This window comes from Lissotriton helveticus, chromosome 10, assembly GCF_964261635.1.
Source record: "Lissotriton helveticus chromosome 10, aLisHel1.1, whole genome shotgun sequence".
NCBI lineage: Eukaryota > Metazoa > Chordata > Amphibia > Caudata > Salamandridae > Lissotriton > Lissotriton helveticus.
Window position 1 is genome coordinate 555,654,665 of NC_136071.1, and position 27,590 is coordinate 555,682,254.

The window sequence follows — 27,590 nt, forward strand, 5'->3', positions numbered from 1 at the left end:
TCCTTGCACCTGTCCAAACAAACCTTATGGTGAGGTCAAAGATAACCTTGAAGGCTATCTAAGTGGTAGCTTTGTAGAGCAGCAGTTGGGCTTAGTCTTGAAGGAATCTTAACCAGCTTGTTTTACCAGAATTCAACTTTATAGTATTGGTTAAATTAAAGGAGAACCACAGGGTAGTTATAAAAATATGTATTTATTAATATAACACTCTCTAGTACGACACAGTATCGTCTACACAAAGATACTCGCAAAGTGCACAATACTTTAGCACAGAAATTATAGTAAATAGCACTAATACACAGTGGGGTGGGGGGGGACCAAACCATATACTAAAATAGTGGTATCAGAACCACGACTCGAGACAAGACAGTGTCTAGAGGATTTAGAATCACTGGGACGCCAACAAACCACCCACGGTGAGTAAGTAGGGACCCCACGGAGGACTGGTGCAGTGTGGGAACGCAACTGCGTGCTCCGTACAATTCTATCGGGAAGTCGAGCTTGAAGTTTGAGTTTAAGGACCCTTCCCAGTGGACTTCGAAGAAACCCCGTGGAAGTTAGGAGGTTGGAGAGCCACCCCACCTGTGGATACCGCAGTACCTATCCCAAGGGAGCCGGGTGCATAGGCCTGAAGTGGTGTCGGAAACCGCAGTTGAACCCAATGGAAGACTTAGAAGAAGAGCCGCTGCTGGAAGGAAGAAAAGTGTCTGTTAGAAACTAAAGGTGGATTCTTGTCGCAGAGTACCTGAAAGCAGAGGGGACCGAGTCTGGGTCACTCAGGAGTGACCAGGGGCTCGGTAGATGAATGCCCACTGATGCCGGGTGCTTCAGGTGTGTTGAAGGGGGATCTTGACTCTGCAGCCACGGCGACCAGGAGATGTCAAGGACGACCAGGAGATGTCAAGGACGACCAGGAGACGAATACGAGCTGTCCTACGAAGGATGTCGAGTGCTGAGTGTCCAGCGGGAGCACCAACAAGCCTTGGCAACCGTAACCCAAGCAGAAGGTCAACGAAGGTTACGGTTCGGACTAGCAAGGTCCAGGAGACTCACCAAAGCCAGGGGAGTCGGGGTAGGCCTGGAGCAACCAGAGGAGCCCAAGAAAAGTTAACCCTCAAGTGGACTCACAGGCTGGAGGCACAGGAGTCTCAAGAGGACCTCAAGCTATTTCACCAAACAGCAGCCCACAGAGCACTTGGTAGGAAATGGTGCCAGAGGTTGGGGCTACTCGGAGCCCAATGCCCTTGCCCGGGAAATGCCAAGGAAATGCCAACAAGCAAATGTACCTGCAAATGAATGTAGTGCACAGGGGTATGGGTATTGCGGCCCCCACAAAAGATTGTGGCCTCAAACTTGGTAAGAGGGCAGCTCTGACCTTGAGGGACGTAGGAACCCACCGCCTGTGTTACTGGAGATCCTGAGTCCGTAGGAGCTCAGGAGCCGCAGACCGGTCAGTCTTGATGTGGTGCCTGCGGATGCAGGGGAGTGACTCCTTCACCCCAAGGGAGATATCTTTGGTTGTCCTTGATGCTCCTCAGGTCCTGCATGGAGCCTGTATGGTGCAAGGGGACATACTATGTTGGGCCCAAACGAAGTCCAGAGTTTCCAGACAGTCGATGGTCAGTGGTTTCTGGTTCAGAATCTTTCCACATCGAATCTAGGGTTCTACGGCCAGGTAATCTCTTTTGTACCCACGTGAGAGGGTTGGACAGATTCAGAGTACCCTCCCTAGGGAGGGTCTGGACATTGGGGAGGTTACTCCCATGTCCTTTGTCCAGTTTTGCGCCAGAGCAGGAGCCAATGGCTCCCAGGCCTGGTTTGAACTGGACTATTCACAGGGACACCAAATGTGCTACTCGTGCAGACTATAGGTGGTGGCAAGCGCACCCATCCAGCCCTAATACACTAGGGTCCAAATGTACAAACAATTTAAGCATGCGCAAACGGATTAGCGACCCGTTTGCGCAAGCTAAATTTGTCACGGACATGTACCAACACAATCTTGCAATTCACAAATGAATTGCGACTCGCAAAAACACTCGCAATTACCACCTACTTCAAGTAGGTGGTAATGCATTTGCAAATAGGAAGAGGTCCCCAGGGGACCACTTACCCTTTGCAAATTCATGTGACATTATTTTTTAGTGCAGGCAGTGGTCCCAGGGACCACTACCTGCCCTTAAAAAATGAAACGTTTTTGTTTCATTTTTTTTTTTTTTTTTTAATGCATCACGTTTTTCTTTAAGGAAAACGGGCTGCATTTAATTTTAAACTGCTTTATTTAAAAGCAGTCCCAGACATGGTGGTCCTGTCATTCCCAAAGGGCTGGCAAATTGCAAGAGGTTCATTAATATTAATGAGCCTTGCAATTTGCGACTCCATTGGGATTCGCAAACCGTGTTACACACAGTTGTGCATTTGGCTTTGCGCCTCGCAATTTGTCGCAAATTGCGATGCGCAAAATCAAATGGTCGTACATCTGGCCCTTAAACCTGTCTTAGAGGTGGTCACACCTCCCTGCGACAGGATGCCTATTCTGCCTTCCCCCTGCTCAAGCTTGACCCAGCAGCAGGAGAGCAGGAATGTGTGTCTGGTCGGCAGCAACCATTTTGTGCTGCCCGGGACTAGAAGGCTGGTACTGGGAAGACCAGGGACCCAACGAAGCTCGCTTCTGATGGGTGGAATCGTACCTGGCAGCTTTGCAGGGAGGACGTGCAATAACGCGGCCTATCAGAGCCCACTACCCACGCCTCAGGATCGAGAGTATTCCAAATATCATTGAGTTAAGAGAAATACAAACCCACAATTGAAAACATGCCTGAGGTCGCTATCCCCTGCACCAAAGAAAAGAGAGATTCAGGAATATATTAAATTAACATTAGAACCTTCTAAGGGACAATGAACCAAGAGGGACGCAATTTACCTGTAAACTGAGACCCAAGATTTCTACAGTGGTTTTTTATGCGCTATAATAGGAATATTAGCATAACGCTGGGCGTTTCTTTGAATTCGTGTACATGAGATCAATAACACATCATAGACTATATGCCGGGAATACGAACGACAGTCAATAGGAGCATTACAGACTCTTGAACAAAGTTATTCAGTATAAGAACATTGGAATCTTGAAACTCATCGGGAAGAATAAAGACATAGACATTCCATTTTGTCCTATAAATATTCAGAAGCCTTGAGGAAGTCACATGATGTGACGAAACACGTGTCGGCTGTTGTCTTTTGTGGATCAGGAAAAGGAGGACATACTAAATACCAACTGTCCTGTATATTTTGTTGATCATCTTCTCTGACCAGCTCTTATATTATTTTGTGTCTGATGTATATTTTTTGGTGTTTATGCTCACTAATGTGTGTTAATAAATTCCTGTAACTAATAAGAACCAAAAGTGTCACTTGTGGATGTAATACTCAGGATCTGTGCATAGATAAAAAAAGTCTTAATGTTTAATACATAAGGAACTAAAAATTGTTACAAATGAGTGCCGGGATATTGGACTGTATAGGAATGTGTGTCTGGCCGGCAGCAACCATTTTGTGCTGCCCGGGACTAGAAGGCTGGTACTGGGAAGACCAGGGACCCAACGAAGCTCGCTTCTGAGGGGTAGAATCGTACCTCCCACACAGGTTACTGGTGTGGAGGTATGATTCCACAATGTTTGAAACCAAACTCGATTGGGTAAGTTTCAGCCAATTTAGAGTTGGTCATTATGCTGCTACATGATGCACTCTATATGTCGTAAATGGCTAATATACTTTAAACCCGGGAGAATGGACTCCGTAGGCTGCAAGGGTGTCCTGCTCATGCAGTGGCGCCCTTTCACTTAGAACCAAGCACCCTGCCTTCAGGATTGTTAAGGCCGGCTATAGGTGGGAGTTATAGGTTTTAAGTGCAGTGACCCTTTAGATATAGTAAACCTATATCTCAAGTAAATGGTGCAAGCACCAACTTACACAGGCTGCAAAGGCAGGCATGTAGGTTCCATTTTGGATGGCCTCTCATGGGTGGCATAATACATGCTACAGCCCCTGGGAGACCTCTGAGGTACCTATGCCATGAGTACCATACACTAGGTATTGAAAAGGGTACCCCAGTATCCAATCTGGAGTGTACCTATGTACATGGCATACCAGTTTAGGGAGAAAGCAGATAGACTGGGGTCCTGATTAGCAAGATCCCAGTCAGACTAGTCCAATACAGTATCACATTTAGCAAAAAGTGGAGAGAACCATAAGAAGCAGATCCTACTTTCTTGCATTCTGTTTAGAAAATTGTAGAGTTGGGGCCTTCCTCTGTGTGTAACCATTTCTATGATTTCTTTTTTTTATTTTTATCTTGGTTCCAGTTCAATTTTTCTGCCGAAAGTGTCATTGTCATTCCATTGTTCTCCGGACCAAATTCTTACATCTTTCTATCTTCATCTAGCTTCTGAGGTAAAGAAGTACCTCCATCTCCTTGCTGTTCATAGAGCGCTGTCTATTTACCTTAGTGAAGCGCTTCTCTATGTAAAACACATTTTCTTTTTGTTACTTTTGATTTGGCATGTCACGGGAAATGTATGCCTACCTTTTCTGTAAATAAATGGATCTTCTTCGCCACCTGCACAGGTTATGACTCAGTGGGATACCCTTCAACAAGAGATGTGTAGGATCACTCAACTAGGCGCATTTCTGCTTCCTTGACCTCTTTCAAATGAGCCTATCTCATGGATAGTTGCACTGCAGCCATTTGGTAGTCTCCTCACACTTTCATGACACATCATTTGCAGGTGATTGAAAGGTCCTTAGCGTGCATTTCTGCACAAGCATTGAGTCCTGTCAGTGTAATTTTTAAATTATTTTCTTTCATTAATTTCATTTAAAGAAGAATCTGAGTAGAGTTTCTTTGTCGCATATTTATTGTAAGACCATGTGCAAACCCATTTTCTCTCTTTGACATTACTTAAAGCTGTTATCATTAGCACGAGGATGACTGACAAAGAGGCCATGGCCTGTTTACTTACCAGTTATATTAATTACCCTGAGTCCCAGTGTGTTATTGTGGTATTTACATTTGGAGATTCCCTGGACTGGACATTAATGAGGTTCGCTGTTATGTAATATTTCCGTTACGCAAATCTACCCATGAGTTCCTTTGGTTGTCGAGAATAAAATTAATTTACCTCCTGGCAGTTCTCGCTTGCTGTCTATGGTGTGGGCTTCGTCGTAGAGAGATGTTGTTGTAAATGTGAGTGTTTATTAGCACACCCAGTCTTCCCCGTCCTAATTTTCCCATCCATCCTCCCACCATAATGGTTTTGCACAGGGACTGTACTTCAGGAGTGTTAAACAGGAAATGTGAGCGCCTCGATGTTCCTTTAGTTCCGGTGTAAGGGGTGGGACTAGGGTTCAGCAACATATGGATCTTACCTTTTTTTGCATTCGGTTTATCATTTACTAGGCTCGCTAAAAAAAGAACTGTAGCCAGGGAAGGGCTCAAACTTGTAGGATTGGGACGAGGGAGACTAGTACTCCAAGTATTGAAGATTAGCAGTGTGTAAGAGGGCCATGAATAGAGGCTAACCTGTAATGTAGCGTCAGTGTGTTGAGAACTGTTAAAACCACCAAGCATTTGTGTTGTGTTAATTCCTAAACATTACAAGCAAACGAGTTGGGACTGGAAATCCCTTAAACCTGGTAAGTGTTTTTTTTTTTTAATATGAGTGTTACTGAAATAAAGAGTTTTGTATTCATCTGTTAACATACGCTTTTGTTACAACTTTTATATGTTTTGTTTTCTCAGGCACCCGTTGGCTACCTTTTTCCACCTGTTTTTCCGAGTCAGCGCTATTGTTACATACTTGTGCTGTGACTGGTTCAGCAAAAGCTTTGTAGCCTGTTTTGTCACCATTCTTCTTCTTCTGTCCCTTGACTTTTGGTCTGTCAAGGTAAGACTATGTGCTTAGCAGCTAGTTAAGTTTGTTACTGGACCACTTAAGCTTCCATTTCATTTCATAAAAGGCTTAAGGTTATTTTACACATTGTTTGCACTTGCGAAAATGCAGTACTTTTTAGAGGTAACTTTCACAGTAATGCTAGCGGGTGGTTTTGCAAAATACAAAATACATTCTACTAGTAGAAAAATATCATACGGGGCTAGAAGAAATCATTCTCCATGTTGGTGGGTATGTTTTTACCTAGCATGGTATTTATTGTGTGCTTAATACAGTCAACCCTTAAATTAAGCCAGAAATTCGAATTACTTTTAACCACAGCACTATCTGTCTGATTTGTTTAATGTAGGCAGACTTGCATGCCAACAAGGAGTGCTACATCTTGGTACCTCTTGTTTTAAGAAATGTTGCCTATAGCTAGGGTTTAATCAGTAAATTAAGTGCAGTTCACCGTAGTTTTTCTTGTGAGCCTGCCATCGGCTTTGCCAAATACTAGGGCTATATAGTTTTGACTCCCACCTCTTTCTTCCACAATATTACAATTCCTGCCTCTTTATCTAAATCCTGCAGCTGCCAGCTTCTTTTCATCTGTGCTTTCTCCCCCTGCCACTCTTTTCCCTTCTTCCTCATTTTTTAGGTCTCGGCCTGCGTAGGCTGCGCTTGCACAGTCTCGCCGGCGAGATTTTATGTTTTGGAGTATGGAGCTTAAACCCACCCTTCTTCTCCATTGGCTGGCTTCCTAAACGGAGGCCAGCCATTGGAGAAGATGGGAGTCTGTCCATTTAAGCCCCGTCTTTTTGGGAATCGGGGGTGTTTTTTTTAGTTTCTTTCTCTCCTCTTCCCATTGGCTGCAATTTTACATTCCAGCCAATGGGAATAGGAGAGAAAGAAAAACACGCCCCGAATCCGAAAATGACGGTGCGTTTCTCCGAGGCATTTCTTTTTGACCTCGGAGAAACATGATGGTATCATGGCGTGGTTCGCTTTCCAGCCGGAGCTCGCTTGTATCAATTGTGCTTAATCCCTTATATGGATTGATTCATTAAATGTGAGGTGTTGTAACTTAGTAGTTTAGAACATAATTTATTTGCACTCGTTATAACAGCCATTGTTCGTCGAAGGCCGCCCCTCTCTCTCTCTCCCTACGGGTATCTGGTTCGCATCGAGCTGCCTCCCCCGCCGCCGCTCTCGCCTCACCAACAGAGCCCTGCTGAGGGCGACCTCTGGTGTTTACGGACTGTGTCTGCGCCAGCTCCGCTGCGTCACTTCCGCCCGGGCCTCGCTGTGGATCTGCGGCTCTGTTCGCGGGAGGAGAGCAGCCGCCGCGGGCGGTAAATACAGGTAGGCGGCGAGGGTTGTGGGGCCTCTGCGGGGCACGACAGACCTGGGGCGGGCACAGGACTGGGAGGGCCCAGCCCACGGGCAGTGTTGGGAGGTTCAAGCGCTCCGGTTCCGCCCAGGCCCCTCTTCCTTAAAGTTCACGGATAAGGTCCGCCGGGGGGCCCACTGTTGTTCTTCAGGCCTGTCCTGCCACTGAGTCGCCCCTGCTTAAGCTGGGCTCACCATGGCGATACAGGTAGCCAGGCACCGTGCTCTAGCGGGGGGAGGCGGGGAAGTTTGAGTACCAAGCACAGGACAGGGTTTGAGCTCTTTCTGGCAGTAGAGGCAGATCCAGGGGTCCGTGCAAACGTCTATCTCAACCCCGGCGAGCGTATTGCATGACACTGCAAATTAGCAGACGCTGTCACCATCCCTGAAACGTTTGCTTCTCGACCACTTTCGCTATTTTTATTTTGGTACCATAAACATGAGCGGGTGTGACCTGGACCATTGAGTGGGAGACTCATTCCTTCTGTCTAAACGTGTCAAATACGTCATTCAATGTTGTTTTTAATGTAATATGTGATCTATTTGTTACATTATGCAGTGTTAACATACGGTGATTTCTAAGCATAGCCCGCGCTATGTGGGAGTGATCCAAGTTGTGGGTTGTCTCCGTTGTGTATCGACTTTGTGTTTTAGGTTTTACGACCCTTCGCATGATCTATGGCGACTGCTCCCCGGGACACTACAAGGTCATGAAGGGGCTGTTCGGGGTGCGCAGGCTGCAAAGCGCCGCAGATCACACCTGGCGGCTGCTGGAGCCGCATGTTTACATGAAATAGGTATATTTGGGGGAGGGCTGGAGATCACACTTGGGGTGAGGGGAGGCTGCTGGATACACATGTTTACGTGAAATAAGTATATGTGGGGGAGGGCTGGAGATCACACCTGGGGCGGAGCTGCTGGAGACTTATGTATCACATACATTAAGTATATCTGGGGGAGTGCTGCTGGAGCCACATGGTTTACATTTGTCAAAGATGGCTGGAGGTGTGTCCAGGATCACACGTGGTGTCGTTGTAGTATCTGGTGTGTAGGTACATCCATCTCTGCCGTGGGACGGCGTGAGCCAGCAGGATAAGGGGCTGTCATCCAACATGAACGTATCAGCGTAGGGACCGAGATCTGTACTAACCTACATCCCTTAACTTATAGGCTTTATTGGGGGGCCAGACTTAGTTGCGTTTCTTTATTCTGATCCTCTAGATACTTTGTTTAAGATCCCATAATGTGTGCAAAACCTGATGGTGCTACTGAACCGCATGTGTATACGTTTAATAGAGGTGTTTGGAGGCGTGTCTACGATAACACACCGTTAGTGACAGATACACCCTCCCTGCGATCTGCAGGGAGATAATCACAAACGCACGTGTGTCCACCTTCGGGTAATGTTCGCTCTACAGAAAATCACATTAAATAAAATAAAATACATAGAGGGTGTCTGTCCATCGGAAACGTCACCAACTCGCCACCGGGGTCCCGAAGCCCACTCTTGATCCGCACGTCTGCTGTGCAGCCCAAACTTTGCCTGAGGTCCCTGGAAGTCTTGGAGCACCGAGGAGGCGCCTGTGCTTCCATGGACTTGTTTTGATACTAAATTTCTCCCCTTGGCCCCCTCGCCCTTTCTCTTTGCTCGCTATCTTACTACAGCCCTTCTCTTTAATAATCTGCGCTCCTTCCCCTGTGCCTCTTCCTATCGCCTCCTTCGTTCCCTCCCTCACCTCTCCTTTTCCCTTTCCTCAACACAACCATCACTACCCCATCCCCCTTTATGGCGCGACCTATTTCATTTTCAGTGTGTGTCGGTCTGTGTGTGTGGGGGGGTCTCTCTGTGTGTGGCTCTGTGTGTGTGTGGCTCTGTGTGTGTGTGTGTGGGGGGCTCTGTGTGTGGGGGGCTGTGTGTGTGGCTCTGTGTGTGAAGGGCTCTGTGTGTCTGTGGCTGTGTGTGGCTGTGTGTGTCTGTGGCTGTGTGTGTGTAGGGCTCTGTGTGTGTGTGGCTGTGTGTGTGTAGGGCTCTGTGTGTGTGTCTGTGTGTTTGTGTGTGGCATTTGCGAGAGATTAAGCTATTGGCATTGTAAATGACAATGCCATTTATTTATCTGTTTTCAAAACAAACACACAAAAATTGTGTAATTTACAATGCCAATAGGTCTAACTTTTGCAAAGGCGAGACCTTTGCATTGTAAATGCTTGTTCTCACTTTACTGCCTTTCTCTCTCTTGTTCTGCGTCTAAGCCTGATGACGAAAAATAAGCTCCAGAACCCAAAAATAGGTGCTGTGTCCACCACGTGCAATGGCTGCACAAATTGTAAGTCGTTCTGTTGTTAACTTAACCACTAGACTGTCTAAATAGGCTAGTGGTCCTTCTTGACAGACTTCAAATCAAAATAATAAAAAAGTGCTGATCACAGGCATTGAAGAACAAGTTGCTTCCCTTGGGTAACGATATATCTGTAAGAGACATATATTAGTTATAGATTCCTCACCTTAGAATTACCCCCAGATGTCAGACTGTAGCCAGAAAATGTTTTGTCAGCAGTACCCCTGCGCGTCGGTAGGTGGCGTTGGTCGACTCCAGGTTGGGTGTTGGCGTCGTGATCGCCGGAATGACGTCGCAGTATCTACTTAGACGCCGCCCCTGTGCGGATCCGTAACCAACATCAACTTATGACAAGAGTCGCAAGGTATGAAGCCGGTCCGCCAATGTGACAATTCTGTGCACCTGGAGTCGAACAACTCGAAAAAGATGCCAGTCAAAAAGTGACTAAAGGTACCGCTATGTCCAGATCTGCGCTGGCTGGTGCGGAAAAAGAAAGAACTGATGTCAGCGTGCAGGGGCGGCGTCTAAGTAGAACCGCAACGTCTTAATGGCAAACACGATGTCAACGACGAACGCCGAGTTGACCGACACTACCTACCAACGGGCAGGGGTACTGTTGAAGAAAAATTCTCCAGATCCAGTCTGATGGGGTAATTCTAAGGTAAGGAATCTATAACTAATAGTCTCTTTCAGATTGAAAAGTTAGATATCATCCCAATTTAGTATTTTTCCAATGACCTTTAGAAAACAGATTTTCCGCCTAAACATCTAACGATCTAGGTTTCCTTTCCAGATTAAACAGAAATGTCCTACAATGTTCTGAATTTAGTTTCCAAGATGTCTTCATAACGCAGGTACACTAATGCCATGCTCCCCCCTTCTAAAATGAATACCAAATGCCTAATTGCCATGCTAAAGGAAGGAGAAAGAGAAAAATTTAACAAATATGACAAAGGGAGAAAGCAGGAACCTGCAAACGTGAGATACATAACCATGGAGTATCTGCTGATGGATTAAAAAGGCATGAGGTGGAATCGAAGCCTGTGAAGCCTTGATATTTGGCACATTAACATTTAACAGCGCCAAGTTGCGGGCTTCTGAGCAAAACTGTGAGCCTCTGTATTTATTATTTTACAAATGGAGCACTGCATAACACTTTCTTTAGGTCTGACTATAGACCGATGTAGCTGTGTCTCAGAATTCTTGTAATCACAAAAAAGAACATTTAAAAAGCAGAATAGAAAGAGGGACTTTGGATCCGCACATGTTGATTTTCATGTTTACGGCAGATCACCATTTGATTGGATGTCAGGCAGTTAATCTGCCTAGATAGTAGTGCTTTCTTTCCAGTGCATGGATGGTGAAGTGTCCATACACTGCAATGGAGTTGGCAAACTCCATTCAGCCAATGCTTTGAAGTGTCGTATACTTCTTCGGTCAAGGCAAGGAACAGCATACATAGTGTCGACAATCACTGTGAAGAAACAAACCGTTGCTTAGGTTGGTCCTGGTCACAGCGAGTCACTAGCCATGGCAGTGCACATGCACTAAGGACCAACTGCACAGTTGTCAAGTTATCTAAAAGTCTTGTGTCCACTGTGATTGTACAATATCATGTATACATTGTTCAAAGAAGACCACACTCTTGGATGCATGTACATATATATTTTATAAGGAGAGCCGTGGAGCAGTATTAGCGAAGAATATTATTGATATTACTGGCCATGGGCTTCATATTGCTTATTTTACTTCACAGTAATATTTTTTATTATCTATGGACTCTATTACATGTAGTAATACATGTCGTCAAATATTTTTCAGACTAATACATAATGAATATGCTACTTACCAGTATGCATCTGTTCTTGGCATGTAGGGCTGCTAACAGTCATATCTATTGCATAGATCGCCGCCTAGTGTTGGGTCCGGATGATTGCACATTGTTGTCCTGGAAGAGTCTTCGAAGTATCACGAGATAGGTGGCTCCTCCCCTGGACTACAGTGCGCATGGGCATCGACTCCATCCCCAGATTGTTTTTAGCCATTGCGGCAAAGATGGAGTATGACAGTGTTAAAGATGTCCATGCTAATGATTGAATGCAAGAAGCAATCTGCAGCTGCTACAGGCGCCGGGGAGGAGGGTGGGCGATATGAATGTTAGCAGCCCTACATGCCAAGAACAGATGCATACTGGTAAGTAGCATATTCAGTTTGAGGCATGTGGGCTGCTAAATTCATATCTATTGCATAGAATATATAGCAGTCCCTCCATTAACGGCGGCCGCCCGTGCCAGCTGCAGAAGTCTGAAATAGAGTCTTGAGAACAGCTTGTCCTACAGCTGCCTGCTGTTTGGAATGCACGTCTACGCAGTAATGTTTGGTAAACGTGTGTGGTGTGGACCACGTGGCTGCTCTGCAAATGTCTTCTAAAGGAATGTTTCCCAGGAATGCCATGGAGGCTCCTAACTTGCGTGTGGAGTGTGCTCTGGGTGGGATCGATAAAGTGCGTTTAGCTTTCTGATAGCAAATCTGAATACATTTAACGATCCACCTGGCTATTCCCGCTTTGGAAATGGGGTTGCCCTTGTGCTGAGCGGAAAAGGCAACAAATAGTTGTTGTGTTTTTCTAAATGGTTGTGTTCTGTCAATATAGTACATCAACGCCCTTTTAATGTCCAAGGTATGGAGCATTCTTTCCGCTACTGTCTCTGGATTTGGAAAGAATGCGGGCAGTTCAATTGACTGATTGACGTGAAATTGTGACACCACCTTTGGAAGGAACTTGGGGTTAGTGCGGAGCACCACCCTGTTGGAATGAACCTGAATAAATGGCTCTTGTATCGTGAGCGCCTGTAGCTCACTAACACGTCTGAGAGACGTGATGGCAATGAGGAAAGCCACTTTCCATGTCAGGAATTGAATCTCACATGAATGTAGAGGCTCAAAGGGTGGACCCATCAACCTAGTGAGGACCACGTTGAGATTCCAAACTGGAGCGGGTGGGGTTCTGGGAGGAATGACCCGCTTCAGCCCTTCGAGAAAAGCTTTAATGGCAGGCACCCTGAAAACAGAGAGGTGCTGCCTGTTCTGAAGATAAGCTGCTATGGCTGACAAGTGTATTCGAATGGAAGCGTACGCTAGATTGCATTTGTAAAGATGTAACAAGTAGCAAATGATGTTTGGAATGGATGCATCTAGCGGATTTATGTCATGCTCTGTACAGTAGATGACAAAACGCTTCCATTTCGCTGCATAGCAAGCTCGGGTAGTGGGTTTTCTTGCCTCTCTGATGATGTCCATACATTCAGGAGGCAGATTAAGGTAGCCAAACTCTAGGACTTCAGGAGCCAGATCGCCAGATTGAGCTGTTGCGGGTCTGGGTGCTGAATGTCGCCATGGTTCTGCGTCAAGAGCCTGGGTGTGAGGTGCAGCCTTTGATGTGGTACCACGGAGAGTTCTAGAAACGTGGTGTACCATGGTTGGCGTGCCCACGTTGGAGCAACCAGGATGAGCGTCATCGAGTGTTGCTTTAGCTTTCTTGCCACCAGCGGAATGAGAGGTGCTGGGGGAAAAGCGTACGCAAATCTGCCTGACCAGTTCATCCATATCGCATTGCCCTGTGACTGTGGGTGAGGGAACCTGGCGGCAAAGCTTTGGCCTTTTGCGTTTTCCCTTGTGGCAAACAGGTCTATCTCCGGATGACCCCACTGCTGGAAGTACTGGCGGAGTACAGATGGATGTATCTCCCACTCGTGCATTTGATGGCTGTACCTGCTGAGCAGATCCGCCATCTGGTTGTCCTTGCCCGGAAGGTGTTCCGCCATGAGGAAGATGTTCCTCTGAATGGCCCACTTCCACATGCTCTGAGCCAGATGAGACAGCTGTGGAGAGTGCGTACCCCCCTGCTTCTGGATGTAGTACATGGCCGTCATGTTGTCCGTCCGGATCAGCACGACCTTGTTGCACAAATGTACTTTGAAGGACTTTAACGCCATAAAGATCGCCATCAACTCCAGGCAGTTGATGTGCATCTTCCTTTGCTGTGTCGTCCATAGTCCCTGCACCGTGTAGTGGAGCACATGAGCCCCCCAACCCTGGAGAGAGGCGTCCGTCGTGAGGATGATCTGTGGTACATGCTCTTGGAACGGTCGGCCCTTGCAAAGGTTGTGTGGAGTCCACCAATGCAGAGAGTTGTATGCCCGACCGGTTACCAACACTAGGTCCTTCAACTGTCCATGAGCCTGCGTCCACTGATGTGCTAGACATTCCTGGAGCGGACGCATATGCAGTCTCGCGTGCGGGACTATGAAGATGCAGGAGGCCATCATGCCTATCAACTGCATGAACACCCTCGCTGGGAGTGAGTGTTGGGGTCTGAACCTCTGGATTAGCGACTGGATGTTGTCGATCCTCGCCGGGTTTGGCTGTGCTGTGGCAGCCAGAGTATTGATGGTCGCGCCCAGATACTGCCGCACGTGGGCAGGTTGGAGGTGCGACTTTGGATAGTTTAAGGAGAACCCCAGACTGTGAAGGAGGTGAATAGTGTGGGACATGTCCGCGGCGCACTGTTGTTCCGACTTGGCTTGAACGAGCCAGTCGTCTAGGTAAGGGTAGACATGTATGTTCTGTCTCCTGAGGTGCGCCACCACGGTCGCCAGACACTTCGTGAACACTCTGGGGGCAGTGGTCACTCCGAAGGGTAGGACCTTGAACTGGTAATGCCTGTTCTGTATGGTAAACCTGAGGTACTTTCTGTGGGATGGGTGGAGTGGTATGTGAAAATAAGCATCCTTGAGGTCCAAGGTTGCGAGGAAGTCTCCCTGGTTCAAAAGTGGAAGAACCTGTTGTAGCGTTAACATGTGAAAATGTTCCGAGAGTATGTATAGATTGAGGGGGCGTAGGTCTAGAATGGGTCTGAGTGAGCCGTCCTTCTTTGGTATTAAGAAGTACAGGGAATAAACCCCTGTGCCTTCCTCCTCCACTGGCACGAGCTCTATTGCTCCTTTTTGCAGCATTACGAGAACCTCCTGCTGCAACAAGTGCAAGTGCTCTGCTCACATAGGACGTTGTCTTGGGGGTATGTTGGGGGGAGTGGACGTTAACTCCAAACAATACCCGAACTGGATAAGCTCCCTTACCCACCTGTCTGTGGTGATGTTTTTCCAGACTGGCAGGAACTGTTGGAGTCTGCCCCCGACAGGTGATGGATGGTCGGGGGGCAGCGACAGGGAGTCACTGTTTGTTGGCAGCAGAGGAACGGGAAGTATTGTTGCCTCTGCCTCTGCCCTTGGCGCTGTTTCCTCTGTAACCACCTCTATTCTGTTTGGGGTAAGAGGCCTGGGCGCCTCCTTTATGGAAACTTGTCTGCTGTGCCAAGTGTCCACTGGCAACACCCCTTGCACTTGAGCGACGAAAAGTGTTGCCCCTGTATTGCTGTGACTGAAGTGCACCCATGGACTTAGCCGTCTCAGTGTCTTTTTTAATCTTCTCAAGGGTGGTGTCAACCTCCGGGCCAAACAGTCTGTCTGGATTGACGGGTTGGTTGAGGATAGTTGTTTGGATCTCGGGCTTGAACCCTGAGATGCGGAGCCAAGCCTGACGCCTCAACATAACACTAGTGTTCACCGCCCTTGCTGCTGTATCTGCAACATCAAGCGCACATTTAATCGCAGCATTAGAAATGAGCTTGCCCTCTTGGATCAACATTTCAGCTCCTTCTTTGAACTTGTCTGGAAGGTGTTGCAAAAGCTGTTCCAAGGTGTCATAATGCGCCCTATCATACCTAGCCAACAGGGCTTGTGTATTGGATATGCGCCATATGTTTGCAGCCTGTGCTGCCACCCTTTTGCCCCCTGCCTCCAGCACTTTTGACTCTTTGTCCGGGGGAGGAGCTTCACCCGTTGTCTGTGAATTTGCCCTCTTGCGGGCATTGGAAACGACCAAAGAGTCCAGAGGCAACTGGCCTCGTATATAAGCAGGGTCCCCAGGTGCCGGCCTGTATTTCTTCTCTATACGCGGGTTGACCACCCGAGCCCTGGTGGGTTCCTTGAAAATGTCATTGGCATGTTTGAGAACCCCTTTAAGAATTGGCAGTGTTTTGACAGTCTTTTCTGATGCAGAGAATGTATCAAACAAAAAGTCAACCTCCACAGGGTCGGCATGCATCTCCACCTTGTGATTTGCAGCCGCCCGTTCAATTAAGGCATTAAATGCCGCCGAGTCTTCAGTAGGAGAAGTCCTTATTCCATAAAGCTGTGGGTCACTAACCACCTGTTGGTCACCCTGGTCACCAGTGTCTTTCCATGAGTCCTGCTGTTCATCAGGGTCATTATTGGCAGGGAAGTTATACTCATCATTCTGTTCATTTCCATCCCCATCTGAGTAGGTGGGTGAAGGTGTCTGACTCCTCCTAGGCTGTTGAGGAATGGGTTCCACAAGCTCTGGAGTATCTGGTGCAGGCCTCTTCTTTTTTAGAGGGATTACATAGGAGTCCACTGGCTGGGATGTAATTTTCCTCTTGTAGAGCATTAACTTGCCCGTGTCGGCGTCGATGAAATGCTCCGAATCGTCGTTCTGCGAAAGTTGTCGAGCAGAGCTGCCAGTACGCGGAGTCTGCTGCAGCCCCTCTGAGGCATCAGGCACCGTACGAGGTGCGAAAGCCTTCGGCGCTACCTTCGGCGGCAGAGTATAGAGGATTGGCGTCGAGGTCTTCTTCAGCGGGACATCCGCCGTTGGTACCGAGGACGTTATCGGTTCCGACGCCTTGTCCCGTATCCTCTTCAGGGAGTCCGCGACCTGCTTAGTAAAAGAAGCGGACGGCTTCGTCGATCCGACCGAGGCCTTCGATCCACCACCAGGTGAGGATCCGAGCGTTGACGACTTCTGTTTGTGCGCGGACGCACCCTGGACAGCAAGGGTCCGGTCCCCTGTCTTGGCCTTAGGCGTGGACGCCGCCGGCTTCGGATCGGCAGGTTTTCCCTTTTGCGTCGTGGTCTCAGAGTTCGGCACGGCAGTCTTGGGTGAAGGTGTATCGACAGTCTTCTTTTTGGACGTCGACTCCACCACCTTACTCGACACATGCTCGACGACTTTCTTGGAGCCGGCCTCCTTGGCCCCTTTGGGTGCCTTTTTCGGCTTCGAAGCCTCCGTAGACGACGGGTTTGAAGCCGTCTCTGCCGTCTTCGGTTTCGATGGCGTGTCGGCCATCTTAGAAGAAGTCGAAGCTGATGGTTTCGGTTTCGTTTTCTGTAACGGAGGCTCCGCTGAAATGTCTGTAGCCGGGCCAGAAGGCGGGGCCGAGGACTTAGGTGGAAGGTCTTGGGTAAGGCCGAGTGGCGATCCCGTGACCTGAGCCTTAGTTATGGTACGGACGGGGCATAGCTCTTCCTCTGAGCTATCTTCCGCGGCCCCATAAACTTCCTCGTCGTCCCCTACCTCCTCAACGTATTCGTCTAGGTCCAGGCTCTCCACGGCCTCTCCGTAGTCGGCCTCGACCTCCACCGATGGAGGCGAGATCTGAAGCTGAAGCTCTCGCTCGTCTGCTTCGGGGTCGTTGAAGATGTCCACCGGGGCCGGTGCCGATCGCTGGGCCTCAAGGTGCGCCACGCGCCGAATCTTGAGCGTCTTCTTCGAACTGAACTTCGAACAGGCCATACAGTCGGCCTCGTTGTGGTCCGGCGACAGGCACTTGTTGCATACAGGATGCACGTCGATGTGTGGGTACTTCGAACCGCACACAGGACACTTTTTGAACGGACTTCGTTCCATTGTAGTTTCGTCGGGGTCTTGCTGCGTCAAAGGGCCTCGATGACCGAAGAGTCACACGACTCCCCAGAAAACCGACTCGAAGAGTTGGAGTATACACGAGAACCGAACGCCAACAATACTGACTAGGTTAGAAAGCCTTTTGGCCTTCAGAGAACTGTTTTTTATCGATTCCGACAGGAGACGTCGAAATCACATCCGAACACAATGGCGGAAAAAAACAATCTGGGGATGGAGTCGATGCCCATGCGCACTGTAGTCCAGGGGAGGAGCCACCTATCTCGTGATACTTCGAAGCTCTTCCAGGACAACAATGTGCAATCATCCGGACCCAACACTAGGCGGCGATCTATGCAATAGATATGAATTTAGCAGCTCACATGCCTCGAACATACACATACTGCTATACACAAAAGTACTTTGGACTGGTTAAACATAGAAAAGCTGCTTTAGATGAAGTAACTCAAACAATTTATTACAACAAAAAAAATCACAGCTCAGGAAAGACATAGTAGCACACTTTCATATTATCAAGCTTTGCTATTTTAATGTGCAAGCATACTTTGTCGGGTGATGTAAAAGAATAGACCCTTACCTAAATGTCTTGCAATATTTATATATTACAGGACACTCGTTAATGTATCCCCCCCAATCTTTACATCAGGGAGTTCAGCTACCACATCATAGGGGAAGCAATGGTAAGCCAAGCCCTTATCATTGCAAAAAATAGCCCACTTGATTCTGGCTTATTATTGTCTGCTCAAGGATAATACAGCTCTAAAATCAGAGCCAGTTGTGCCTCAGTATGATCCCAACAAACATTAAATTATGAACTAACAAACACATGAACAATGTCAATTTACATCGGGGAAGTTGAGCATCTCAATCATTGAAACATGGTTCAGGATTTTAGGATTGCTTTATAGATTGCAAATCGTTCTATATGGTAATTTTAAAAAGCTGCCCTAACCTTCTTGTGCATGTATCGCAATAATTGAATGGTAGAATGTGAGGTTTTTGAATATCTGTATGAAATATCTGTATACCATTCATCAAGGACACTCTCCAAATTGTGATGGATGGCAAATTTTTAATTCTCTCTAGGCAAAACCTCAAGTTCAGAAAATCTATACTAGAAGATCAATATACGGAAATAGTAATATTGTTAGTAGGGAGCTGCTTAATTAGTGACCAAAGCCCTCAGTTGTGACCTCAGTGATTGCTAAATGGGATATCCCGGTTGTAAATATGTGTGAATCCAGGACCCCTGCTTAACTTTTGTCCTTTCAAAGTAGATCTTATATTTCCACATATATTGGAGGACAGCCTAGTGATACATGTTTGTAAAGTGTTGTACTCTCCAGATGGGTTATAATTAGTTTTTTTTTAGTAAATCTAACCTCTAATGTTCTTGTCCTAAAACCACCCTTGACATAGTTTTTGTGTTCTCTGCATATAGAGGTTCCTCTTGCCTCTAAGTGCTAGATAAGTGTACGCCAAGGGCTTCATTTTGATGTCGTCGGAGGCTTTCCGGATGACATCTTAGGTTTCACTTTCGACTGCTGTATTACAATGGCGGCAGTTGGGAGTGAAACAGGCCAGCCATTCCGGCTGGCTTCCGATGGGGTGAAGGAGCCAGTCGGCCAGCTGCAACCAGCACGTAATCCCTTAAGGACGGTGTTTCCGCCGTCAGGATTACAATGTTGGTTTCCTACAGGCTTTTCATGTTGGCCTTTTGGACATGAAAAGCCTATCCAAAAGCGACTTTGGGGGCCCCTAGCAGGGCCCCTTCTCCCTGAGGCCTCCGGTTGGGGGCCGAGGTGACCCTGTAAATCCCTACACCGTGTGGCAGGCACTGTGAGGTGCCTGCCACACGGTGCAGGGATTTATACAAACTCCCAATTTCTCTATGGGAGCTTGTGCTGCTGGTGGAAACCGCACGGAGCACCAGCATCCATAGGGAAATGGGAAGTTTGCGACTCCACCATGTGCGGTCGCATTGTAATTTGGTGGTTGAAACTGTCCACCTACGGTTGGTCGATTCCAACACCAAAACAGTGTTGACATCTTAATAAGGCCCTAATTCTCAAATCATATATTCAGGCAAAACGAAAGTCAACCATTTTTCCACCTATTATGCCTCTTTCCATCATAAGAATTAGCCTGACAAATTGACATCACAATTGGAGTTTGAAAGTATTTTATATAGGCTTCTAACAGACTTCCTATAAATACACTAACATTGATGAAATATACTCCACTGAAAATTCTGACTGAAACACTTTTCTCTTTAGAACATCACTGGAAGACTCCTGGTCGGTTTACGCTGGTGGAACCAGATTGACGAGGATGGAAAAAGCCACTGGGTATTTGAAGCTAAAAAGGTACTTGTAATGAGCTGTTTATTGGCGTTTGTGTACTTGGAGGCCACCAAACACTTTGTCCCAACATTACCACCTTTACAGCTACTGAGTTTAATTTTCAGCATTTCATGGAGGGAGTCCAGATTTGTCAATTGAAACTTGTGTAATTGTTCTTTCTCTGTATCTCAGTAGGCAGAAATTGTCTGTTAGTGCACATTTCAGAGTTACAAAAACAATGTTTGCATGAAGGCCCCCCCTTTTTTCCGATAAACAAATTTTATTGAGTGAAGATAAACAGTTGACACACGTGCATCACAATACATAGTAAAGCCCTGCGTCTGAACAAAGCAGCAGCACCTAAGCAAAGGAGCAACACCAATGTAGTACACCATGATCAGGATAATTAATGTCCAGGAAGGATTAGTTACTTACCTGTAATCCTAGTTCTCTTCCAGGGGTATCCTCATCAAAGTCATAAGCATTAGAATATTCCCGCCCATGCGCGGGACCCCGGAAACACTATATTATATGTGCCCCACATTTAAAAGGTGTACCTTGCATTATAATCGCTGTCATGTGATCAAGGCTCTGCTGAGCCGAAACGTCTGTGACTCTTTCTGCGCAATAAATTTGTAAAGTACCTCGAGGTCCGTGTCCGGTGTCTACTTGCTGGCAGAGGAAGCTGCATGTGCTTGTGAGGAACGGAACTTAGGATATATATATATATATATATATATCTCTATACTACTATAATAAAGGAAGAACTTTCAGCCTTGGAGGCGGGTAAACTTGGGAACCACAGCGCCAATCCACACACCCGATACACCGTTGGAATCGTCAGGGTGTGTAGATGGTTATAGGCTATATAAATAAAAAAAAAACGTGATTTAAAAAATTTACAGTAAAAAAAAAAGTAGTCCCTCCGAAGTAGCGCCGGCCGCGACGTGCGTGCTCACGTCAGGAGCGCGGGGAGGAGCGGCGGACATGGCGCGGGGGAGGAGCGGTGACGTGAGGAGCAGCGGACAGGCCAGCAGCGGTGCGAGCAGCGGACCGGCTGGAGGAGCGGCGGCTGAGGTAAGAGAGTGGCGGACATGGCGCGTGGGAGGAGCGGTGACGTGAGGAGCAGCGGACAGGCGGGAGGAGCGGCGGCTCAGGTAAGGGGACCCATGTCGGGGGGGGCGGGGGCCCGGCCAGTGCTGCACAATGTCGGGGCGGGCGGGGGTCGGGGAAGCCTGTTGCACCCGGACAAGGTTGGGACGGGCTGCTAGTGTGTGTGTGTGTGTGTGTGTGTGTGTGTGTGTGTGTGTGTGTATATATATATATATATATATATATATATATATATATATATATATATATATATATATATATATATATATATATACACACCCTATGTAGTCTGTTCTCTATGTTGATCAGTGCCTGTACCAAACGGGAGGGCTATATATATTGCTTATTTTATGGCGCCAAAGTAGATTGATAAAGGCGAAACGCGTCTCTTTTACTGCGGGGTCGAGGGAGACCTAAATATAATAAACTAGCCTCATACATGCCAATCATGTGTACGTGCCATTTTCTCCTCGGAGGTGGATGGAGTACTGGGAGATATATAAAAATAAGCAATTGCAGCCTACTAAACACCAGAGCTGAATCATGCTGTAAAGAATTTCCACCATACATGAATAGTATGCATTAGAAACATGAGAAACAACACTAAAGTTTTTTTAGAACTGTTTTAATGCTCAGAAAGCAGTATAAATTCTTATAAAACACTGAAAGCATAGGAAGCTCCCAGGCTGAATTGCAAATACAGTCTAAAAAGACTGAAAAGCTAACCTGTAGCTGCATGCACTAAAACTGACACCGTGCCTTTAAGGCACACCTGACCCCCAGCTTCCCATCATGCCTCAGGGGTGACCGTTAGGTCAGTTGTTCTTTGCGGAGACTGAAAAAAACATGAAACAATCAGGTTAACAATATCTCAAACTTAAAAAAATCCTTTGCCCGGGGAGGCGGGAGGGTTGCTTATGACTTTGATGAGGATACCCCTGGAAGAGAACTAGGATTACAGGTAAGTAACTAAACCTTCTCTTCCAGGGGATCCTCATCAATAGTCATAAGCATTAGAATAGAATAGCGAGCCTCACCTCATCTCCCTGCGGGTAAAGGAACACACAGAAAACGTAATCAGTAAGCTTAGTAAAAACCAAGCTAGGATAGAGAAAACCACTATCCGAACAGATTCATCAAGGAGGCTTGGCCTACTTGAGCATCAGCCCTGGAATCAGACTCTAGGCAGTAGTGCCTTGCAAAAGTATGAACTGATTTCCAGGTTGCGGCCTTGCAAATTTCTGACAGTGGCCGCTTTCCTCCCTGGTGGAATGAGCCTTGGGAGGTAAAGGTAAGGGCCTTTTCGCCAGCTAGTAAGCTAAGGTAATGCATGAAACAATCTATCTTGAAATGGATCTCTTAGCGGCTGGGAAGCCTGTTCTCATGGCACCATAATTCACAAACAATTGATCTGTCTTCCTTATTTCTTTTGTACTTTGTAAGTAGAACTTAAGTATCCTCTTGAGGTCTAAGGAATGAAGCGACTGCTCAGCTGGGGTCGCCGGATCAGGAAAGAAAGATGGCAGGGAAATGGACTGATTAATGTGAAACTCAGACACCACCTTAGGGAGAAAAGAAGGATGTGCCCTTAAGACTACTCTGTTATGGTGGAAAACAGTGTAAGGCTCATTGGTACACAGTGCTTGGATCTCGCTTACTCTGCGCACTGATGTAATTGCTACTAGAAAAGCGTCCTTCCAATATAAATGCTGCAAGGAGGCTCTGTGGATGGGCTCAAAAGGAGGGCCCATCAACTTTGATAACACACGGTTCAACTCCCACGGAGGAGAAGGGTTTCGAACCGGGGGATGCACTTTCTTTAACCCCTGTAAGAAGTCCTTGACCACCTTCATTTGGAAAAAGAAGGGCTGACTAGGCGACTTCCTGTATGCCGTAATGGCAGATAAAGGCACCCTGATAGAAGCATACTTAAGACCAGATCTTGCTAGATACAGAAGGTAAGGGAGAATGACATCCTCCTGCCCCTTCGTAGGATCAAAGTGATGTTCCCTACACCAAAGAAAAAACCTCTTCCACTTAAACGCATATGACGTTCTTGTGGAGGGTCTATTCACTTCTTTTAAAATATGCATACAATCAGGAGGCAGATTTAAATGTCTGTATTGCAGGACCTCAGGAGCCATGCTGTCAAGTTCAGTGAGGGAAGGTTGGGATGAAGAATCCTCCCTCCCATCTTGGTCAGCAGGTCCGGCCTGCAAGGTAGTCTCCTGTGTGGAAGTACCAACAATTGTAGAAGGTCCGGGTACCACCACTGCCGTGGCCAGTCTGGAGCTATCAGAATCGTGGTCATGCTGGATCTGAGTAGCTTGGACACCACCTTCGGGATCAGGGGCAGAGGAGGAAAGGCGTATGCAAATGTCTCTGACCAGTCCTTCAAAAGAGCATTCACTCTTGTCCCTGGGCGGTGGAATCTGGACGCGAAGGCGTGGCATTTTGTGTTTTCGTCGTCTATGAATAGATCTATTTCTGGACGACCCCAACGATGGAAAAGGTCTGCCACCACCTCGTCGTGCAGCACCCAGTCTGGCTGATCTTCGAAGTGCCTGCTGAGTGCGTCTGCCTTGACATTTAGCTCTCCTGGAAGATGCACCGCCACCACCGAGAGGTTTCGGGTGAGCAGTCAGTGCCAGATTGCCCGTCACCCCAGGGAGTGAGGACACGACCGAGCTCCACCCTGCTTGTTCAGGTAGAACATGGTCGTCGTGTTGTCGGTCTGGACCAGGACTTAATCGGACTCGATTGCCGGCAGGAAAGCTTTTAGAGCCAGATGGACTGCTCGTAGCTCCAGCATGTTGATGTGGTAGGACTGTTCTTTTGCCGACCACCGTCCCTGAATCTGAAGGCACCCCATGTGTGCCCCCCAGCCTTGCAGAGACGCGTCTGTCACCACCGATTGCATTGTTAATGGCTGGTGAAAAGGGACTCCCACCATCAGATTCCGCTGCGGAGTCCACCATGAGAGGGAGGATCTCGCCGCCTGGGAGAGAGAGATCTGATCCTCCCAGCGACCTGTCGACTGATTCCACTGGTCCTCCAGAGTCTGTTGCAAAGGACGCATCCTCAGCCTGGCGTTGGGAATAAGAAAGATGCAGGATGCCATCGATCCTAGCAGCGATGCCACCTGCCAGACTGTCGGATTCTGCACCTGGAGCAGAAGCCTGCACCTCTGTCTCATTTAAGACAGTCTCTCCTCCTAAGGATACGCTCTTCCAACGGTTGTGTCCAGAACGGAGCCGAGGTAGTGGATGGACTGGGTGGGCTGTTGCACTGACTTTTCCATGTTGACATGCAGCCCAAGGTCGTGCAGCTGTTGCAGACAAAACTGGAAGTCGTGCCTCACTTGCAGTGGGGATGGACCTTTCAGCAGCCAGTCGTCCAAGTACGGATAGACGAAGAGACCCTTTCTGTGAAGAAAAGCCGCCACCACTGCCATGCATTTGGTGAAGACTCGCGGAGCGGACTTTAGTCCGAAGGGCAGGACCGTGTACTGATAATGCTTGTGGCCGACCACAAACTGCAGGTACTTCCGATGACGGTTTGCGATGGAAATGTGGAAGTATGCATCTTGGAGGTCCACCGAACAAATCCAATCCCCTACTTGCAGATGTGGACATATTTGGTGAAGGGCCAACATGCAAAACTTCTCCCTCATTATGACTTTGTTCAGAAGTCGAAGGTCTAGGATTGGTCGAAACTTGCCCTCCTGATCTTTTTTGGGGACAAGAAAATATCTGGAGTAAACTCCTCTTCCTCTTTGAGAGGGCGGAACCTCTTGTATAGTCTGCTTTTGGGGAAGAGCTCTCACCTCTTTTCGAAGCAGCTGTAACTGATGAGGACGAGACTTCTTTGGTGGAATGTCCTTTGGAAGCGCACGGAAACGTAGCGCATATCCATTGCGTAGTATATTCAGCACCCAGCGATCTTCTGTGATGCTGGCCCACTCTGCTAGATGTTGAGAAGCACTTCCTCCCACTGGAGTGGGCAACGGAGGCGGAGGAAGCCACTGCTCTTGACTTTTCTCCTCTCGTCGTGGTAGAGGACTGCTGCTGGTGACCACCTCTACCTCTGCTAGATTTTCCTCCTTGAAACTGGGACTTGCCCGGATTCTCGTTTTGGGACCACTGAGGGGGTTGAACCCTCTGTTGAGCTCCCTTGCGCTGGTTGGATTTGTATCTGCGCTTGAACTCCTTTTTCTTCTCCAAGCCGACCGCTTTGAGAGTGTCCAGCTCGGTTTTCATTCTACTCATCTTATCGTCGGTGTGGGAGCCGAAGAGAGAGGAACCGGAGAATGGAAGGTTCAAGATGCGTTGTTGTGCATCAGGTTTGAGGCCTGTCAAGCGCAACCAAGACTACCTTCTGGCGCATATTCCATGCGCATACGAATGCGCCGAAAGCACTGCGCCGTCGGCCGCTGTGCTAATCATCTGGTTAGCCACCAGACCGCCTTCTGTCAGTGTCTCTTCAAAGTCTTTCTGATCTTCTTTTGGCAGTTTGGACTTGAAGCGCTCCATGGAATCCCATAAGGCTCTATCATATCTGCCTAAAAGCGCTGCTGCACTGGAGACCTTCAGAGTAGCAGCGGCAGAGCTGCAGACCTTGCAACCCCACGAGTCCTGGGATCTGCTGTCCTTATCTGGAGGAACTGAAGAGGTAGCAGTAACTGCAGGTGTCATACGTGCTGCTGCTACGATCACCGAGTCTGCAGGAGGATCAGTCTTAACGAAGACCGGGTCAGAGGTAGCTGGCTTGTATTTCTTTTGGATGCGAGCTGGCACCGCCTTAATGGTCGCTGGAGACCAGAATATGTCCATGACAGGTTCCACAATTCCTGGAACCAATGTAAGCAAGGGGCGAGATCCAGACTTCTGGTGAAGCGTCTCAAAAATCACCGTCGTGGTGACCTGGAGACAGACATTGCAATGTTGAGCTTCTGAGCTCCCCTCTGCACGACATCATGGTACGTGTTAATGTCATCAATCGGTGAGACCCTAGAGATGGGGCTATCCCAAAGCGTGGGGGAGTAATCCCTCTTTGAAGAGTGGGTAGAGGAGGAAGAAGAAGTAGACGGTGTTCTTCTACTCCTGCAATGAACACTGCGTCTCCTACCCCTTGATCTCGAGCGATGCTCCCTTCTGGGGGAACGAGATCTAGTAGGCCTCCTCACAGGCGATCTCTTAGCTTGCCTGGGAGGGCTGCGTCTGTCCGCTTCTTCAACCAGTCTTTGAAGAGGAGACCTGTGCATAGGACTGGCGTACTCCTGCATCCGCCTCGTAGCTCCTGAATCTCGCCAGTGATGTAATGGCAGATTCCAGCTCGGGGACAACCGCACCTCAGTAGGAGAAGGCTCCATCCGTCGCAAAGGCGACTTGCGTGTAGGCGTTCTGGCCTCTGGAGAGGCTGACCTTGAGGAAGCGCGTCTGGATGAATGCGAGGAAGAGTGGCGGGACGCTGACTCCGTCACCAGAATCACCGATCCTTCTCTGGATCTCTCTCAAGCAGGTCTCGACGTCGGTCGGGAGTCTCTCGATGTCGATCCTGCATGCTTCCGTGATTCTTGTCGCCTCGACGTCGAGTGGTCTTTAGACGTCTAATGCCTCGAAGGCGAGCGATGCCGGCGAGAGGCTGGTGAAGATCGGGGATGCCTCGACGTCGAACGGCGATGTGCAGCCGACGACGGAACATGCCTCCCTCTCGACGCCGAACGTCTCTGGGACGACGGCGGAGCAGCCAATCTCTACATCGAGGGTCTATGCGACGGCGGCGGAGGGGTATTTGGCACCCTCGACGCCGAACACCGACAAGACGACGACGGAGATCTTACCCTCGACGCCGATCGACCCCTGGTTGTCAACGGCGGAGGACTCTGGGCTCTCGGCATCGACCGCTGCATCTGCGATGACGGAGGTGAGCCTGTTCTCGATGCCGAACGTCGTGTCGACGGCGGAGGTCTGCTCCTCGTTGACGGCGGAGGTGCGATGCTCCTTGACGCCGATCGTCGCTGGGTTGACGTCGGCGGAGGGCTCTTGTTCCTCGACGCCGAACGTCGCCGGGTTGACGTCGGTGGAGGGCTCTTGTTCCTCGATGCCGAGTTGACGACGGCGGAGGGTCTTGAATTCTCGACGTCGTCGACGTACCTGAATCTCTTCTCGACGGCGAGCCCGCTGTCCAAGGTCGTGTTTTAGATAAATGACCCACCGGTAGATCTTTTCTCGGCGCCGAGCCCGACACTGAAGCTGAAGGGCGTGAAGTCTTGTCCATAGAAGGTGTTCTAGACCTCTTGGAGCCCTTCTTTACCGGAGACCTTCCTCTGGATGACCTATGAGCCAGGCCATATACGCGAATCCTCTCCCTGTCCTTCAGAGTTCTTCCTAACAGGGTTTTGCAGTGAGGACAGGTCCTTGGATCATGATCTTCAGGCAGAGAAAGTATACAGACTTTATGGTTGTCTGTCTTGGCCTTCTTTTTACCACAAGAAGGGCAGATATCAAAAAGAGAAGGCATTTTTAAGGAGAAAATGCCAAAAAAACTGTCCATAAAAGACAGATTCTTACTTGACAGGATGTAAAACGTCCAAGTAAGCCAAAAAAGTTGTGAAAATGAAGTGAATTTCTGACAGAAATCAGAAATGAGTGGAGCTGTGTCACCAGGATCCTACCTGAAGGAGCCGGAAAGAACAACTG

At 48.2% G+C, this 27,590-nt stretch overlaps 1 protein-coding gene across 1 annotated transcript in view; it reads left to right on the forward strand.

The window, feature by feature from the left end:
• The window catches only part of TVP23A (trans-golgi network vesicle protein 23 homolog A), a 121,565-nt gene that overhangs the window by 39,710 nt on the left and 54,265 nt on the right, over positions 1-27,590 (forward strand). Inside the window, exons 3-4 of the mRNA XM_078663101.1 lie at positions 5,798-5,942; positions 19,711-19,800. Of these exons, the coding sequence (XP_078519227.1) occupies positions 5,798-5,942; positions 19,711-19,800 (235 nt within the window). The remainder of the gene's footprint in view (positions 1-5,797; positions 5,943-19,710; positions 19,801-27,590) is intronic.